This window comes from Vicia villosa, unplaced genomic scaffold (assembly GCF_029867415.1).
Source record: "Vicia villosa cultivar HV-30 ecotype Madison, WI unplaced genomic scaffold, Vvil1.0 ctg.000645F_1_1, whole genome shotgun sequence".
Lineage (NCBI taxonomy): Eukaryota > Viridiplantae > Streptophyta > Magnoliopsida > Fabales > Fabaceae > Vicia > Vicia villosa.
In genome coordinates this window covers 534,337-550,610 of record NW_026705289.1, presented here as the reverse complement: position 1 = coordinate 550,610, position 16,274 = coordinate 534,337, and the positions used below count along the sequence as shown (strand labels likewise).

The 16,274-nt window shown below is 42.4% G+C and overlaps 1 protein-coding gene across 1 annotated transcript; it reads left to right on the top strand.

Moving 5' to 3' along the window:
* The first annotated feature begins 279 nt into the window (after positions 1 to 279).
* LOC131630118 (uncharacterized) lies at positions 280 to 14,153 on the top strand. The gene is made up of 3 exons (XM_058900910.1): positions 280 to 594; positions 679 to 1,920; positions 14,067 to 14,153. The coding sequence occupies exons 1-3, from the start codon at positions 280 to 282 to the stop codon at positions 14,151 to 14,153; spliced, it is 1,644 nt and encodes a 547-aa protein (XP_058756893.1).
* Positions 14,154 to 16,274: the final 2,121 nt, after the last annotated feature.

Genomic DNA, 16,274 nt, shown 5'->3' with positions numbered 1-16,274 from the left:
TTTGTTGGTGACTATTGTTCTTATGGCTGTGTGGCACCTATGCCGGACCTCTGACCTTGTGACATTCGATTCTGCTCAGAGACGACACAACAACTCTCTCATATTGGGAGAATCTCCATTGCATCATTTTCATCATGGCATATTTATTTTCAAAAAAAAAGAGAAAGAAAAGATGTAATAAAAAAAAGAAGAAAGAAAAAAGAAAAGAAGAAAAATAGTATTATTTCTCATATGCATGCCATTTTTCAGGGTATCTGAGGTTATTACCTTTCATCCAGGATGGCTAACAACGTGACCGCTACAAAAGAGGCTACCAAGCGTACATTCACCTGCAGTTTCTTTCGTGAGGATATGACACATCTGATTCAGTTGAGCACTTTAGTTACTGGGCGTAACTTGGATGAGTTCAGGAAGACATATGGCCATATCTTACACATGTTAACTTCTCGGGTTGATGAATGGGCTCTATACACACTTCTTCAGTTCTACGATCCTGAGTTACGATGTTTCACCTTTCTTGATTACCAACTGGCACCAACCCTTGAAGAATATGCTGACATCCTCAAGATTAAGGTTCAACATAGGATCCCTTTTGTATGTGTACCTGAGAAACCGAAAATGGACCGAATTGCTGGTGCTCTTTATTTGAGCATGAAAGATGTTACAGATAACTGGAAGCCTAATGGTGGAACCCACGGATTCCATGTGAAATTTCTGATAAAGAAGGCCGACACCCTTGCTGTTGAGAAGAAATGGAAAGAATTCAACGCTCTCCTAGCCGTTATTATCTATGGTTTGGTGTTGTTCCCGAACATTCCGAATTTCGTCGATCTAACTGTTGTTTGTCTCTTCATGGATCAAAATCCTGTGCCCACTCTTTTAGCAGATACTTATTATACCATCCACTCCAGGTATGGGAAGAAAGGATCAGTTGGGGGTTGTTTACCGTTGCTATATGAGTGGTTCACTTCACACTTGCCTAAAAGCGGGCCGTTTGTTACAACAAAAGACTCACAAAAATGGCCTCAAAGGATCATGGGGCTTACTGAAAATGACATCGTCTGGTGTCCTACTGGAATGGGCATAGAGGAAGTTATAACTAGTTGTGGCACTTTTGACAATGTTCCCCTCATAGGAACGAAAGGTGTTATCAATTATAATCCTAAGCTAGCGCTACGTCAGTTGGGTTTTGCATTTAAAGACAAGCCTTTGGACAAAGAGATATTCGAATCCATTTGCTTTGAGAAAGGAACTGGTCCAGAGGGATTGGAAAAAGTAAGAAGCACCTGGAATTGCATCCACACAGATGACCAGACTTCCCTAGGTGAGAAGAATGCCGTTGCCAACCAAGCCTATACAAATTGGGTCGAAGAAAGAGTTAAAGATCGCCTGTTGCCTTTCCCGAAGGTTAACCCACTGTACGAGCAACCACCTAAGGTTCCAAATGCCACTATGCCTGCTGAGAATTGCATCCAAGTGAATATGGAAAGCACCCAATTGCACGAAAAGAGGTCAGATGCGCGACCAAAACATCATCTTGTGGACCAAATAAGGGTTGAGTTGACACATGAAGCCAAGGTGCTGAAAGAAGGATCTTTGAGAGTTCAAAAGAGGGCTAGAACGGAAAAAGGTGAAAGAGATACTGCTGTTGTTGTTGAGGATCACCAGGAGATCATAAAAAGGGCCGTAAAAGAGGCAGAAGAGAGACTCAAGCGAGAGTACAGAGAAGACTTGAAGGCTTATAAACTCAAGATAGAAAGGGAGGCTAGAGCTGAAGTGAGGAGTCTGAAAAAGAAACTGGAAGAAGAGACCACCCAAAGGATAGCGGTTGAGACTCAGTTGAAAGGAAGTCACCTCCGCACTGCCCGACTAACAGAAGAAAATGCCAAGCTCAGAGATCGAATGATGGGTATGGAGGACGTATCTGAGAAGGATTATCTCCCAGAATGCAAAGGATGTGACGAACTCAGGGAGTGCTGCAAGAAGCTAGATGGGCATTTGTTTCGCAAAGATGAGGTGATTCAAAGCCTTCTTAAAGGAAGAGATCGAGAAGCAACCAAGAAACTGTTTGATGAAACTAAGAAGTGGAGCGACGAGCATTTTAGACAAGGAGGACCTCTGTTTTATATTCAGATGGATTGATGTTTAAGTCTGTATGTTTCGACCACCACCAGACTTGTTGGATGGGGTCTTTTATTTCCCTTGTTGAACTATCTTGTTGATGTATGGCTTGCCCAAGTTTAAATTTCTGTTATGAATAAAAAAGAACTAGTTTCTCTTGATACTTATCTTTTGTCACATTGTTAGCTATTCTGGATCAATATTAAATCTTGGATACTCTGAAAATGGCACATCACGTCATACACACACATGCACTCATACATTCACATTATCACATTGCATTTTTCAGGTTATTGTACAAGAAACTAATTGGGGTCCCTTTCAGCAACAGATTTCTGCTTCAACAACAAAGCTGACTTCCTTACATCCTTACCGCACCAGAAACAACGAGAAGAGAATCATGGAACAATTTGAACAGAATCAAGCTGCCCTCCGTAGGGATATGGATGTTATGGGGGAAAGAATGGCCCAACTTATGGAGACTCTCCATGCCGTTGTTCAAGGACAGGATGAACTCAGAAAGAGCGTCGCTAGTTTGGTCAAGGATGTTCCTACCACTTCTATCGACGGAGGGACGAAAACTAAAGAGACTCCTATTAATGAGACACTTAAAGTAGTGGACGACCACCATGAGGTTATTGATCTTGAACATGATCTCACTGCTGAGTTGACCGAGACTGCTAAGATGTACCAAGCTCTTGAAGAACGTCATAAGGCTGTTGAGGTTGCTAAAACTTCAAGTTTCGACACCGCTGCTATGTGCTTGGTACCTGGGATTGTTATTCCCCCGAAGTTCAAGGTGCCGGATTTTGATAAGTACAAGGGAGTTACCTGCCCAGAGACTCACATTCGTTCCTACTGCCGTAAGATGGCCGCTCACGCTGAGAACGAACCTCTGCTTATGCATTTCTTCCAGGATAGTCTCACTGGAGCCCCGTTGGAGTGGTATATGAAACTCGAGAGGTCTAATGTCAGTACTTGGGGAGAACTTGTTGATGCCTTCTTGAAACAATACCACTACAATACTGCTATGGCTCCTAGCCGTGCCCAGCTGCAGAATATGTCACAGAAATCTGAAGAGTCCTTTAAGGAATACGCCCAGAGATGGCGTGAACTTGCTGCTCGAGTTCAACCTCCCTTATTGGACCGAGAATTAATTGATTTGTTTATGGGAACTCTGAAAGGGCCGTATTTTCAGCACATGGTTAGTAATACTTCTCCTTCCTTTTCGGATGTGGTCATCATTGGTGAGAGGGTTGAGAACTGTGTCAAAGCCGGTACCATTCAAGGTGTTACTAATTCTAGCACCTCAAGCGGTAATGGTAAGAAGCCGTATTCTGGGTTTGTGAAGAAGAAGGAAGGTGAAACTAGCACCGCTTCTGTTGACCAAGGCCGAGCTTCTGCATATTCTACTGTTCCACCTCCTTATTATCCGATGCCTTATGCTGTTCCTGGTCCATATGTCCCTCAAGCATATGCTGCTGCTCTTCCACAACCATGGATGGCACCCCAACAGCCTTTCGTACCACAACAACAAGCTGCTGCTCCCCAGAATCGTCAACAGAACCCTAGGCCTCAAGGTCAAAGGGGCCCACAAAGAACAAGATTCCAATATAGGCGTATTGATCCGGTTCCAATGTCATATGCCCAACTTCTCCCTCAGTTGCTTGCTGGTCAATTGGTACAACTCCGTGAACTTGGACCTCCACCTAGTCCTCTTCCTCCCGGTTATGATGTTAATGCTCGTTGTGAATTTCATTCAGGGGCTCCAGGCCATACAATTGAAAAGTGCAGAGCATTCAAGTTGAAGGTTCAGGATCTTCTTGATGACAAGCTTATCTCATTCACTCCTACTGGTCCCAACGTGCAGAATAACCCTATGCCTCCTCATGCTGGTGCGACCAATGCTATTGAGTTATGTGATGATCAGATCCTGGTGAATGATGTTAGTGAGGTTAAGATGCCGCTAGCAACTATCAGAGAACATCTTTTGCAACAAAAGGTTTTGTGTGAGCTACATGACTACTGTTTGCAATGTTCTTTTAATCCTCAAGAGTGCGCTAGGTTGAAAGAAGAAATTCAGAAACTAATGGACGAAGGTGTTCTTAGAGTGGAAAGGGTCGTTCCTATTGAAGATGTGGCCATCCTAGAAATCCCTTACCATCCTGCTGAGGCGTCAAAAACTCAGAGCACGCCTTTGGCCATTCAAGCACCAAAGACCCCGCTGGTTATTCATGCACCGAGTGCTCCATTGACCATTCAAGCTCCGAGAACTCTGATGGTTATTCAGGTTCCAAATGCTCCTTCAACTCCTTCGACCTCATCTCTCGTTCCCTCTCATGTGAATGATTCTAAGGCTGTTCCTTGGTGTTATAATGCTGTGTATATTCGAGGGAAGAAGTATGACTGTCCTCCAGTGGGTAATTCGAGCATCACAAATATTGCTGGCACTGGTGGCATTACCCGTAGTGGTCGGATCTTTGCTGCCCCTCCTCCGCTTCCTAAAGAGACCAATAAGGACGCTAATGCACAAGCAAAGGGAAAGCAAGTTGTTGTCGACCCTCCTGTAACACGTAATGCACAAGATGCTGAGCAACTTCTGAGAATCATTAAGAAAAGTGACTACAAGGTGATTGATCAACTTGACCAAACTCAAGCTAAGATTTCTATCTTGTCCCTTTTGGTGCACTCGGAAGCTCATCGTGATGCTCTGATGAAAGTTCTGGCTTCCGCTCACGTGACTCAAGACATTACCGTGCCTCAGTTTGAAGGGGTTGTGACCAACATTGCTGCTGGTAATTGTTTGGGTTTTTCTGATGATGAACTTCCACCTGAGGGTAGAGCACACAACAAAGCGTTGCATATCTCCGTCAAGTGTCTGGACGCTGTGTTATCTCGAGTTCTGATTGATACAGGTTCTTCTCTTAATGTGATGCCCAAGGCCACTTTGTTTAAGCTGAGTATGGATGGGATTATGATGAGACCATGCACTATGAGTGTCAGAGCGTTTGATGGTTCTAGAAGGTCCGTAGAAGGGGAAATTGACCTGCCTGTCTTGATTGGCCCTCACATGTTCTATATTGCCTTCTATGTTATGGATATACATCCTTCGTACACTTTCCTCTTGGGTCGTCCTTGGATCCATGCTGCTGGGGCTGTGACATCTACCCTCCATCAGTGTTTGAAATTTGTTGTGAATGACAAGATTGTTGTGATCACTGGTGAAGAGGATTTGATAGTCAATAATCTGGCATCATACCGTTATGTTGAAGTGGAGGGAGAGATACAAGAGACACCTTTTCAGGCCTTAGAGATTGTGTCAGTTGACAAACTCCCTGTGGTCGAGAATAAGAAGGAACTCGGGGCGCCCCTCTCGTCTTTAAATGATGCTAAGGCTTTCTTAGAAGCTGGTACTCCCCATAGTGCCTGGGGCAAGCTGATTGACGTTAAAGAGAAGCGAGACAAGTATGGCCTTGGATACCAGCCATCCTCTTCTACTCAGCTCAGCACAACCCTCGGAAAGAAGGTGATCCCCCCGATTTCTCAAGTGTTCGTCAGTGCCAGTACTAGTTCTGGAAGTCAGGTTCTCGCCGTGGATGATGATGATGAAGAAGATCTCTCCAGATTCATTTGCCATGCTGCGCCTGGACAGGAACTCAACAATTGGACTATCTTGGACATCCCTAGAGTCACTTTTATGGAGATGTAATTTTCTTGTTTCGATAAGTCATATGCTTCGCCCTAAGCACTTTGACCACTTGTATAAAGAAGGGCCCCCATGTTGTTTCAATTTGTTTAATATTGAATGAAAATCATATCTTCGCATGCAATTACCATTCCATTTCTTTCATTTTGTTTTTACTTTAAAAAACTTTTTCGAAATGGCAAAGCTTTTCTTTTTTCCCTTTTATGTGTTGCATTCTAAGGCATAAATCATCCATCGTGCAGATCCGGCTCGAACTCCATCAAAAATGATAATGTTACAGTTCCACGTCTTGATATCTTTGAGAATCCAATTGACCAAGCTGATGAGGATAGTGGGGAAGATTGTGAAGTCCCTGAGGAATTGGCAAGACTTTTGAGACAAGAGGAGAAATCTATTCAGCCGCATCAAGAAGCCATAGAAATCATCAACCTCGGCACGGAAGAAACAAAGAGAGAAGTCAAGATAGGGGCCGCTTTGCAAAGTGATGTGAAGAGAAGGTTGATCGAGTTGCTCCGAGAATATGTCGATATCTTCGCCTGGTCATATGAAGACATGCCTGGTTTAGACACGGATATAGTTATGCACAGGCTACCTCTCAAACCAGAATGTCCGCCTGTAAAGCAAAAACCACGAAGAACTCGACCTGATATGGCTTTGAAAATCAAGGAAGAAGTTGAAAAACAGTTGAAGGCTGGTTTCTTATCTGTGTGTGAGTATCCTCCTTGGATTGCAAACATAGTACCTGTTCCTAAGAAGGACGGAAAGGTACGCATGTGTGTTGACTACCGAGATTTGAATAGGGCAAGTCCGAAGGATGATTTCCCTCTGCCTCATATTGATGTGCTAGTCGACAACACTGCTCAGTATTCGGTGTTCTCCTTCATGGATGGTTTTTCTGGCTATAAACAAATAAAGATGGCTCCCGAAGATATGACCAAGACTACCTTTACTACTCCGTGGGGTACATATTGTTATAAGGTGATGCCTTTTGGTCTTAAGAATGCTGGTGCAACGTATCAACGTGCGATGGTGACCCTTTTCCATGATATGATCCATAAGGAGATTGAAGTATACGTTGATGATATGATTGCAAAATCCCAAACTGAGGAGGAACATTTGGTATATCTTGAGAAATTGTTTGCTCGTTTGCGAAAATTCAAGTTGAGGCTTAATCCAAACAAGTGCACTTTTGGAGTGCGATCAGGAAAGTTACTTGGATTCATTGTGAGTCAACGAGGGATTGAGGTCGACCCTGATAAAGTAAGAGCAATACAGAATATGCCAGCACCGAAGAATGAAAAAGAAGTTCGAGGGTTCCTTGGGAGATTGAATTATATAGCCAGGTTCATTTCTCATCTCACTGACACTTGTGAACCCATCTTTAAGTTGTTGCGCAAGAATCAAGATATCCGTTGGGATGATCATTGCCAAGAAGCCTTCGAAAAGATCAAACAGTATCTCCAAGAGCCACCAATTCTCATGCCTCCGGTTCCTGGGAGGCCGCTTCTTATGTACTTAACTGTGCTTGAAGGATCTATGGGGTGTGTGCTGGGCCAACATGACGAGTCTGGTCGAAAAGAGTGCGCCATTTATTACCTGAGCAAAAAGTTTACCGATTGTGAATCCCGCTACTCACTACTCGAGAAAAATTGCTGTGCTTTGGTATGGGCTGCTCGCCGACTGAGGCAGTACATGCTGACTCACACCACTCTATTGATCTCCAAAATGGACCCGATAAAGTACATCTTTGAAAAACCGGCCCTTACAGGAAGACTAGCCCGGTGGCAAATGCTTTTATCAGAATATGATATCCAGTATGTCACGCAGAAGGCCTTCAAAGGAAGTGTCCTTGCAGATCATCTTGCTCATCAGCCATTAGAAGAGTATCAGTCAATGAAGTTTGACTTTCCTGATGAAGATATCATGAAACTGGATGATAATGAAGGACCCGAACCAGGAGAGCGATGGACTCTCACGTTCGATGGTGCATCAAATGCTATGGGCCATGGTATTGGGGCAGTTTTGACTTCTCCTCGTCAAACCCACATCCCTTTCACAGCTAGAATATGCTTTGATTGCACAAACAATGTCGCAGAGTACGAAGCTTGCATAATGGGCATCGAAGCAGCCATTGATATGAGGATCAAGATCCTTGAGGTTTATGGGGATTCTGCCTTGGTCATACATCAAGTAAGAGGTGATTGGGAGACACGACACCCCAACTTAGTTCCTTACAAGGACTATATCTTGGAGTTGTTGCCCGCTTTCGAGGAAATCACTTTCGATCATATCCCACGAGAGGAGAATCAATTGGCAGACACTTTGGCTACTTTGGCAGCTATGTTCAGAGTTAGCTCCCCTAAAGAAGTGCCAGACATAAGGATCCTCCGTTACAAAGAGCCTGCCCATGTGTTCCCTGCTCATTGTCTCACTACTGAAGATGTGTATGATGAAAAGCCATGGTATTATGACATCAAAAGGTATGTTGAGAAACAAGAGTATCCCGAAGATGCTACAATTGGGGATAAGCGAACGCTTCGAAGGTTAGCATCCAAATTCTTCTTGTTAGGAGACGTCCTGTACAAAAGAAACTATGATTCAGTTTTGCTCAGATGTGTGGATAGACACGAAGCAGAATTAATCATGCGGGAAATTCATGAAGGATCTTTTGGAACCCATTCCAATGGCCACTCCATGGCCAAAAAGATCTTGCGAGCAGGATATTATTGGATGACCATTGAAAGTGATTGTTATGTATACGTGAAGAAATGTCACAAATGCCAAGTGTATGCTGACAGAATTCATGTTCCTCCAACTCCTCTGAATGTCCTGACGTCACCTTGGCCCTTTGCCATGTGGGGCATCGACATGATTGGACGAATTGAGCCACCAGCTTCGAATGGACACAGATTTATTCTTGTTGCTATCGACTACTTCACCAAATGGGTTGAAGCTGCTTCTTACAAGAATGTAACCAAGCAAGTCGTCACTCGCTTTATCAAGAAAGAAATCATATGCCGATATGGGGTTCCAAACAAGATCATCACTGATAACGGGTCCAATCTTAATAACAAGATGATGGCAGAGTTGTGCGAAGAGTTCAAGATTGAACATCACAATTCATCACCCTACCAGCCAAAGATGAATGGCGCAGTCGAAGCTGCTAACAAGAACATAAAAAAGATCGTCCAGAAAATGGTTAGAACATACAAAGACTGGCATGAGATGTTACCGTTTGCTCTGCATGGCTACAGAACTTCAGTTCGCACTTCAACTGGGGCAACTCCCTTCTCTCTTGTCTACGGTATGGAGGTTGTACTTCCTGTCGAAGTGGAAATTCCTTCGTTGAGGGTCTTGATGGATGCCAAACTTGATGAAACAGAATGGGTTCAGACGAGGCTCGACCATCTCAATCTAATTGAGGAGAAACGCTTATCCGCCATCTGCCATGGCCAGTTGTACCAAAAGAGGGTCAAGAAAGCGTATGACAAGAAAATTCGGCCTCGAGAATTCCACACGGGTGACCTAGTCGTAAGGAAGATCTTTCCAATTCACACCGATCCAAGGGGCAAATGGACTCCTAACTATGAGGGACCATATATTGTGAAGAAAGCATTTTCAGGTGGTGCTTTAATCCTGACAAAGATGGATGGGGAAGACGTTCCGCTTCCAGTCAATTCAGACTCAGTCAAAAAATACTACGCATAAAAGACCCGCTAGGTCGACGTACCTAGGCAAAAATAAGGGCATCCCGGCAAACCAAAAGGGTTTGGGCAAAAATTAGGAATAAAACAAAAAAAGAATAACCCGTTAAGTTGAAAACCCGAAAGGGCGACTTAGGCAAAAAAGGAGTATCCCGCTGGATTGAAAACTTGAAAGGGCGATCCAGGCAAAAGTTAGGGATCAAAAGCGAGAGGCTGCAGTCTGAATATCCTTCGCACAGACCACTATACACCCCAGGCAAAATGGATAGATCGATCCAACCATTACGCTTCTGAAGCAAGGCATTGAGAGGATCAAGGATATGGGAGCTGTAGCAATACCAGTTTTAATGGAAATTCGAGCATTTCTCTTTGCCATTTTGCCTTTTGCACTTTATTTTCTTTTTCGCAACTACCTCATTTAGGAGTTGCTTCCTTGTACAGAAGCCTATTCATAGGCATTCCATCAATAAAATGATCTTCTGATAAAAAGCTTTCCTTCCTGCTTTTCATTTTTCGCATGCAAGGTGTGATTTAATTCGTTATTAAACATTACATTGAAAAAATGGGGGAATAATAATCACAACGAAACATGATGTTACACAAACATAAAAGTGCTCTAAGGGGCAGCATTTGCATCTAAACGTTGTTTTCTGTGCAGGTTGCAGGTTCTAGCCGTCATCTTGGCTTATGACATATCACAAAGGTCGTCATCATCCCGCTTGAAAGTTCAAGAGTATAATTCATCAGTACTGGTAAGCATGGGGCATTTGAAGAGGTCCATATCCCTCTTCCATATGGCAGACGAAGAATGGTCTCTCAAAACTCATGATTCCCCAAGCAGTAGGATGTAAGGAAAGTCGAGCAAAGTCCCTTCCTCCCGAACAGAGTTATGTTCTAACCCTCAACGCAGTTGCCAATGATCTTTGGCACTGTTGGGTTCCAATGTCAACCCACAATGGTAGTTCAAGTTCACAAGCAACGGACCCCAATGATCCTATTCTTCTGTCCCACTGAGGCCTTTATTTGGCACTCGTTGCATATAGAATTCATTACATACAACATTGCATCCTCAAAAGCGTAGCATATCCATTACAGTGGATCATTACACCATTAAACTCAAACATGCATACAGAGCGTAAGCCGGATAATAGGAGTCAATGTTGAATCAGAACAATGACCCATCCTCCCAAAGCTGTTACCCTTACAAACTTCACCTGATATCTGCCATCATATCACAAACACTGTTAAGCTGCGGTGCCGATACGAGGTGTCCCCAATCCCCGACAAATGTCAAACACAATGTCTTTTTGTTTCCCTCCTTCTGATGTCGAGTCGATGTCGAGTCGTAGGTCGCACGAGATCTATCCCTTTTCGTCCTGAAGGTCATACGAGATCTTCTCCTGATGTTGAGCCGTAGATCGCACGAGATCTATCCCCTTTTGTCCCGAAGGTCGTACGAGATCTTCTCCTGATGTTGAGTCGTAGGTCGCACGAGATCTATCCCTTTTCGTCCTGAAGGTCATACGAGATCTTCTCCTGATGTTGATTCGTAGGTCGCACGAGATCTATCCCCTTTTGTCCCGAAGGTCATACGAGATCTTCTCCCGATGTTGAGTCGTAGGTCGCACGAGATCTGCTTTTCCTCCCTGTCTTGAAGGTCGTACGAGATCTTCTCCCGATGTTGAGTCGTAGATCGCACGAGATCTATCCCTGTTTTGAAGGTCGCACGAGGTCTTCTCCCAATGATGAGTCGTAGGTCGCACGAGATCTGCTTTTCCTCCCTGTCTTGGAGGTCGTACGAGATCTTCTCCCGATGTCGAGTCTTAGATCGCACGAGATCCCTTTTGTTTCAGTCCTGAAGATCGCACGAGATCCTCTCCTGTCGTCGAGTCGATGTTGAGTCGTAGATCGCACGAGATCTATTTCCTTCCAGTCGTTGTTTCATATAACATTTCTTTTGAGAACCTTGTATTGGCACCTCAGGCTACGTTACAAGCTATCACCCTTCTTCCAATTACTCACTGTAAATATGTCCATCAGAAAAACAAATTTCTCTTTCCCCAGCAGATATCAAAACAAAAATAATAAAAGAATAAAGATCATACCATCTTTTCAGGACAAATTTCAGGTCTTGGTATTTAATCTTCTTCTATCTCGAATATTCGAAAGGCTAGCGCCAATCTCATTTTCGAGTATAAGACGATTAAATAGGGGCACCTGTCATACCCCATATTTGTCCTACCCTATTCATACGGCTTAGGATTCATGTACATACATCACTTAGGTCATAACTCCCACTCATGCATTCATATCATGGGTGCTATTCAAAGGCTAGCAAGAAAAAGCTCTATTGCAAAGAATTTTGATCAGAGAATAAGGAGACTGAGGTATAATCATGTGGTTCTATGTTCAAGGAAGTCCTCCTGGATTGGGGTTTCTCTCTGTCTCAAGTCAAGGCATTGATTGAAGGATACTGGCTTGCAAATCATCCGGTTCTTTAAATCAGGGTTTCTTTGACCAAAGTCAACCAGTTGACTTTCTGGTCAACATTTAATCAGGAATGGTTTCTATGTGTGAAAAGCTTCTCATACTGACTATGTGGATGTGTTTGTTTGACTGGATTTGACTGGAAGAGATTTAATCGGGAATTTCATCAATAATCAGAGAAAATCAGAACAGTTGACTTTTGGGTCAAAATCAGAAGAATTATTCAGATATGGACTTTCGGTGAAAGCCAATCAAGAAAAGTCAAAGGAATAATAAAATCAGGAAGAATTGGTCAAAGTTTCCATTTTGGGAAATATGGCTAAAAATGGAAATTTTCATACTTAGAAATTATTTTGGCATTTTAAGGCATGATGATCAGTCCACTTCAGCATCAGTTTACACGTGTCAACAGCCATTTTCTCAGAAAAGTCACAACATGAAAAATGCTCTAATCATAGCTCTCTACAACTTTATAGTTTGGAACATTTTCATTTGGAGCGTGGTTTGAAAGATATAAGAGTTCAAAGATTGAAGAAATCCATTTATGCAAGTCATGAAGCTGGGCACAATTCTGGTCATACGTGACACATTTCATCAAGCACGTGGCGTGCCAACTTTGAGGTCGATTATAGAGACACACAAGGGTCTATAAAGTGTAAACTTGGTATGCATCTACTCTACTCCATGTCCTCTACCCAATGAAACAAGAACCAAGCCATTTGGACGAAGAGTGAATCATTTACAAAGCTCCAAAGTCACATGTTCATACTGGCCAAGGGCGTGCATCAGGCTGGGCAGAATTCCAGGTCACGCGCAAACCTTTTATCAAACACGTGGCGGGCTGAACTGAAATCCATTTTTAGAGGCCCACAAATATCCATGGGGATCAGTCTTGGTATGAAATCACTCCTTGCTACGTCCTCTTTCTAATGAGCCATGGATCTCCTTAGTTGAACATGTAATGAGCAAGATATAATGATTCAAAGTCACTCATTGACCAAGGCGCGTTTTGTCTAATACTAGGCAGGCCACACGTGTATGGCAAGGCAGCATTGGCATGGCACATTCAGGACCACTTTTGTTGCACCTCCAAGTCACGATTCACGATACCATTAACATAAAACTTCCTCTAGCAAACATCCTCTTCACATTGATACCAAAGTCAAGGCAAATGGTAGTTCATGGAGCGAGATATAGGTACACGAAGTAGGCTGCGCGAGTTATCATTGATATAATGTCATTGATGCAAAGAGAAGTGTATGGCATGCATGCCATTGCCACATTGAGTAGGAAGGCCAGGCAACATCAAGGAACTCAGAAAGCATGCAGCAAACTTGCCTTAATTAGACAACTTGTTCACTAAGTTTGAGGGGGAAACTATCTTGTACATACAATACACCATAACACTCTCATGCACCTCACACTATATAACTCCAAAACTCTTCACAAACTCACACACGCATTCTCATTTTCCCTCACTTTCTCTCAAAAAACACCTTCATCTCTCTCACTTTCTCTCTCGGCTCTCTCTTCCCAGCTTCCTCCAAAGTTTGTTACAAGGTGTAACAAACTCCAACCACCTAAAAACTCTTCCATCATTCATCTTCACTTTCCACCTTCGACCTCCCTCTTCCACCACCGTCACCACCGTAACCACTTTCACCATCAACCTTCGAGAATCTCCATCGATCACCATCATCATTCTTCCACCATCATCAGTAGCACTCAGCCTTCACCATTATCAAACCAACTCCAAAAAATCACTATCAACCGCCATAATCAAAGAAAGCAAAACGAAACGGTTCGCATCGACTGGAATCATCGCTAATCACATCAAGAACAACAGAGCGTAGAGGAGCTTTCTGGAAACGTTAAATTCGATCAGGTGTGGCTCTTGAATCTCTCTAAACTCTCAGCCTCCATGTTAGGTCCGTATAGTGTTTGCTAGTTGTGTTGTTCGTTCAGATCTCGCTCGCCATTGATGTATAGCATATGCGCATGTTTCCTTGTATATATTTATTGCATCTTGATTCTGTGAATTGCACTAGTCATTTAGGATAGTTTGGGATCGTCTCGTGAGAGCCGTTGAGTTGTGGCATAATCTTGTGGTTTATGTTCGTAATGTTAGAGTGTGATTTGGACAAAACGGAGATCGGATCTAGAATCTACGTGAAAATCCGAGCAAGTCTGTAATACGGTGAACTGACTTTTTATCAATCGAAATGTCGCGGTAAGCAAGAGTCGCCACCGACTTTTATTTTATCCAAACAATATTCGGAAAGGCAAAAAGAAACAGAAAAAAACCTTTTAAAGAAATCTAAGTTCGGGGGGTAATTATGCAAAGGGAAGGTGTAAGGCACCCTTTGCATCCATGGTTTTCCATGGGCTCTTAATTGCTTTGCTTGCTCGTTTGTTTAGAAAATGTAGATGAAAGAGATAGGGACTTTAGCTTGTGAATAAGCGTTGCCCTTTTGAAAAATTATGAGAAAGAATATAATAAAAGGTTCGAGCATTGCAAGGCAATTAGGGGCAATTACCTTAAACTCAGATGATAGGTCTCTTGTTGCCTTTCAGAATGAAAGGGTCTATCCTTGCCATAAGAGGGCAGGAAGCCTTTCGTTTGGAGGTAGAAGGGTCATCGAAATATCCTTTGCCATAAGACTGTCCCATGCCATAGGAGGGCGGGTAGTCTAAGGTAAGGATCAGAATAAGCCTTATTCGTAGGCAGCCAGAAGATACCTCAGCCTTTTTCCGTAGGCAACTTCCGAGGGTCGAGGTCATATTTGTGTATCGAAGGCAGCATCATTTAGGGTCGTGACCTTTTTATCGAGGCAACATGGCTGAGGTATCCTCGAATTCGAGGGACGTGGCTTATTCTGCAAAAACACAAAGGCAACAGGCAACAAGGCAACAGGCAACAGGCAACAGAGAGGGTTACCCAAAAAAGCGTGCGTGTGTGCACCAATCATGTGATTCAATTCAGATTAATATTATCTTGTGTTTAGTTATTCTAATTGATTCAGAGTTGCACTCCCTAAGATTACTAACCACGCAGTATATAATAGTATAAAGCAATAAAGGGGGCGGGAAATTGTAACCAGCGGATCCCTTATCAGGGTTGACACAAGTAATAATAAAAATAGAAAAAATATTTAAGATAGGGTTCAGGGTTACCAGACTCGTCGCTTTGGCACTTAACAAACCCTGAGAAGGCAAATAAATAACAAAATTGGGTGAGTGTATGACTAATTCAAAGGCGGGCAGGATTAACCAGAAAATAAAGAATAAAAATAAAATAAATAACAATTAATAATTAAATAAGCGAGGTTACTTAGCTTTGGTTCGATTTGATCTGATATGGTTAGAGTCGGAGGAAACCTCGGAGGTAACCCTGAAAAGACATGGCAGAAAGAGAGGGTGAACGCGAGGCAAACCCTAATATCGAAATAATCTAGATATAATTTAAATTAAATGAAATTAAATTACTTAACTTTGAGGTTCGCGGATGGCGTGCGCCTTCGGGAGAATCATGTTGCTAACCTTGATGATGCATAGAAAAGAACATAAAATCAGTGTAGGGCATGATCTCGTAAACCCTGATTAGGGTACGAATTTAAATAAAATAAAAAACAAATGATTTAATTAATTATTGGTCTCGCGACCTAATTAATTAAATCGGGACGAAATAATTTAATCGGGAACAAAAATATTTTTTTTTTTGTGAAATTTTAGAATTTTAATGAATTAAAATAAAATAAAAATGAATCATTAAAGATATCAAAATAAATTGTCTAATTAAAATAAATAAAATATCTTAAGAAAATAAATAAGTTAAATAGTATAAAAAAGGGTAAATAATAAATATTATGTGAATAAAACAAATATTATTATTATTTTATAAAAAGGAAAAAAATATTTTTTATAAAAAATTAGTGTTTATCACAAAAAAAAAACAAAGAAAAACAAATTGTATATATATATAAATATAAATAAATAAAAGGAAATATGTAATTGAATATAAAAAAAATTGAAAACTTAACCGGTCAATCCAGTGCTTCGCAGGTCTGAAGGTCCATGGTGGACTTGCGTACTCTAGAGCGTGGGATTTTATGTCAGCGAGATCTGAGGGTTTATAGGGCGAAGGCGCACGATACACGTAAGCCTGAGGAGCACCGGATCTTCCATCACCCCAGTTCCTTTTGCGCGCCAGAATTATTTGAAAGCAGCCAACCACACGTTGCCACGCAGTCATCTTC

What these genes read in the sequence shown, in the direction of transcription:
- LOC131630118 (XM_058900910.1), top strand. Translation starts at nt 280, where the DNA reads ATGGCTAACAACGTGACCGCTACAAAAGAGGCTACCAAGCGTACATTC. An exon ending in TTCAACATAGGATCCCTTTT is followed by an intron (nt 595 to 678) that starts GTATGTGTACCT and finishes GATAACTGGAAG; the next exon opens with CCTAATGGTGGAACCCACGG. An exon ending in GAATGATGGGTATGGAGGAC is followed by an intron (nt 1,921 to 14,066) that starts GTATCTGAGAAG and finishes GAATTGCACTAG; the next exon opens with TCATTTAGGATAGTTTGGGA.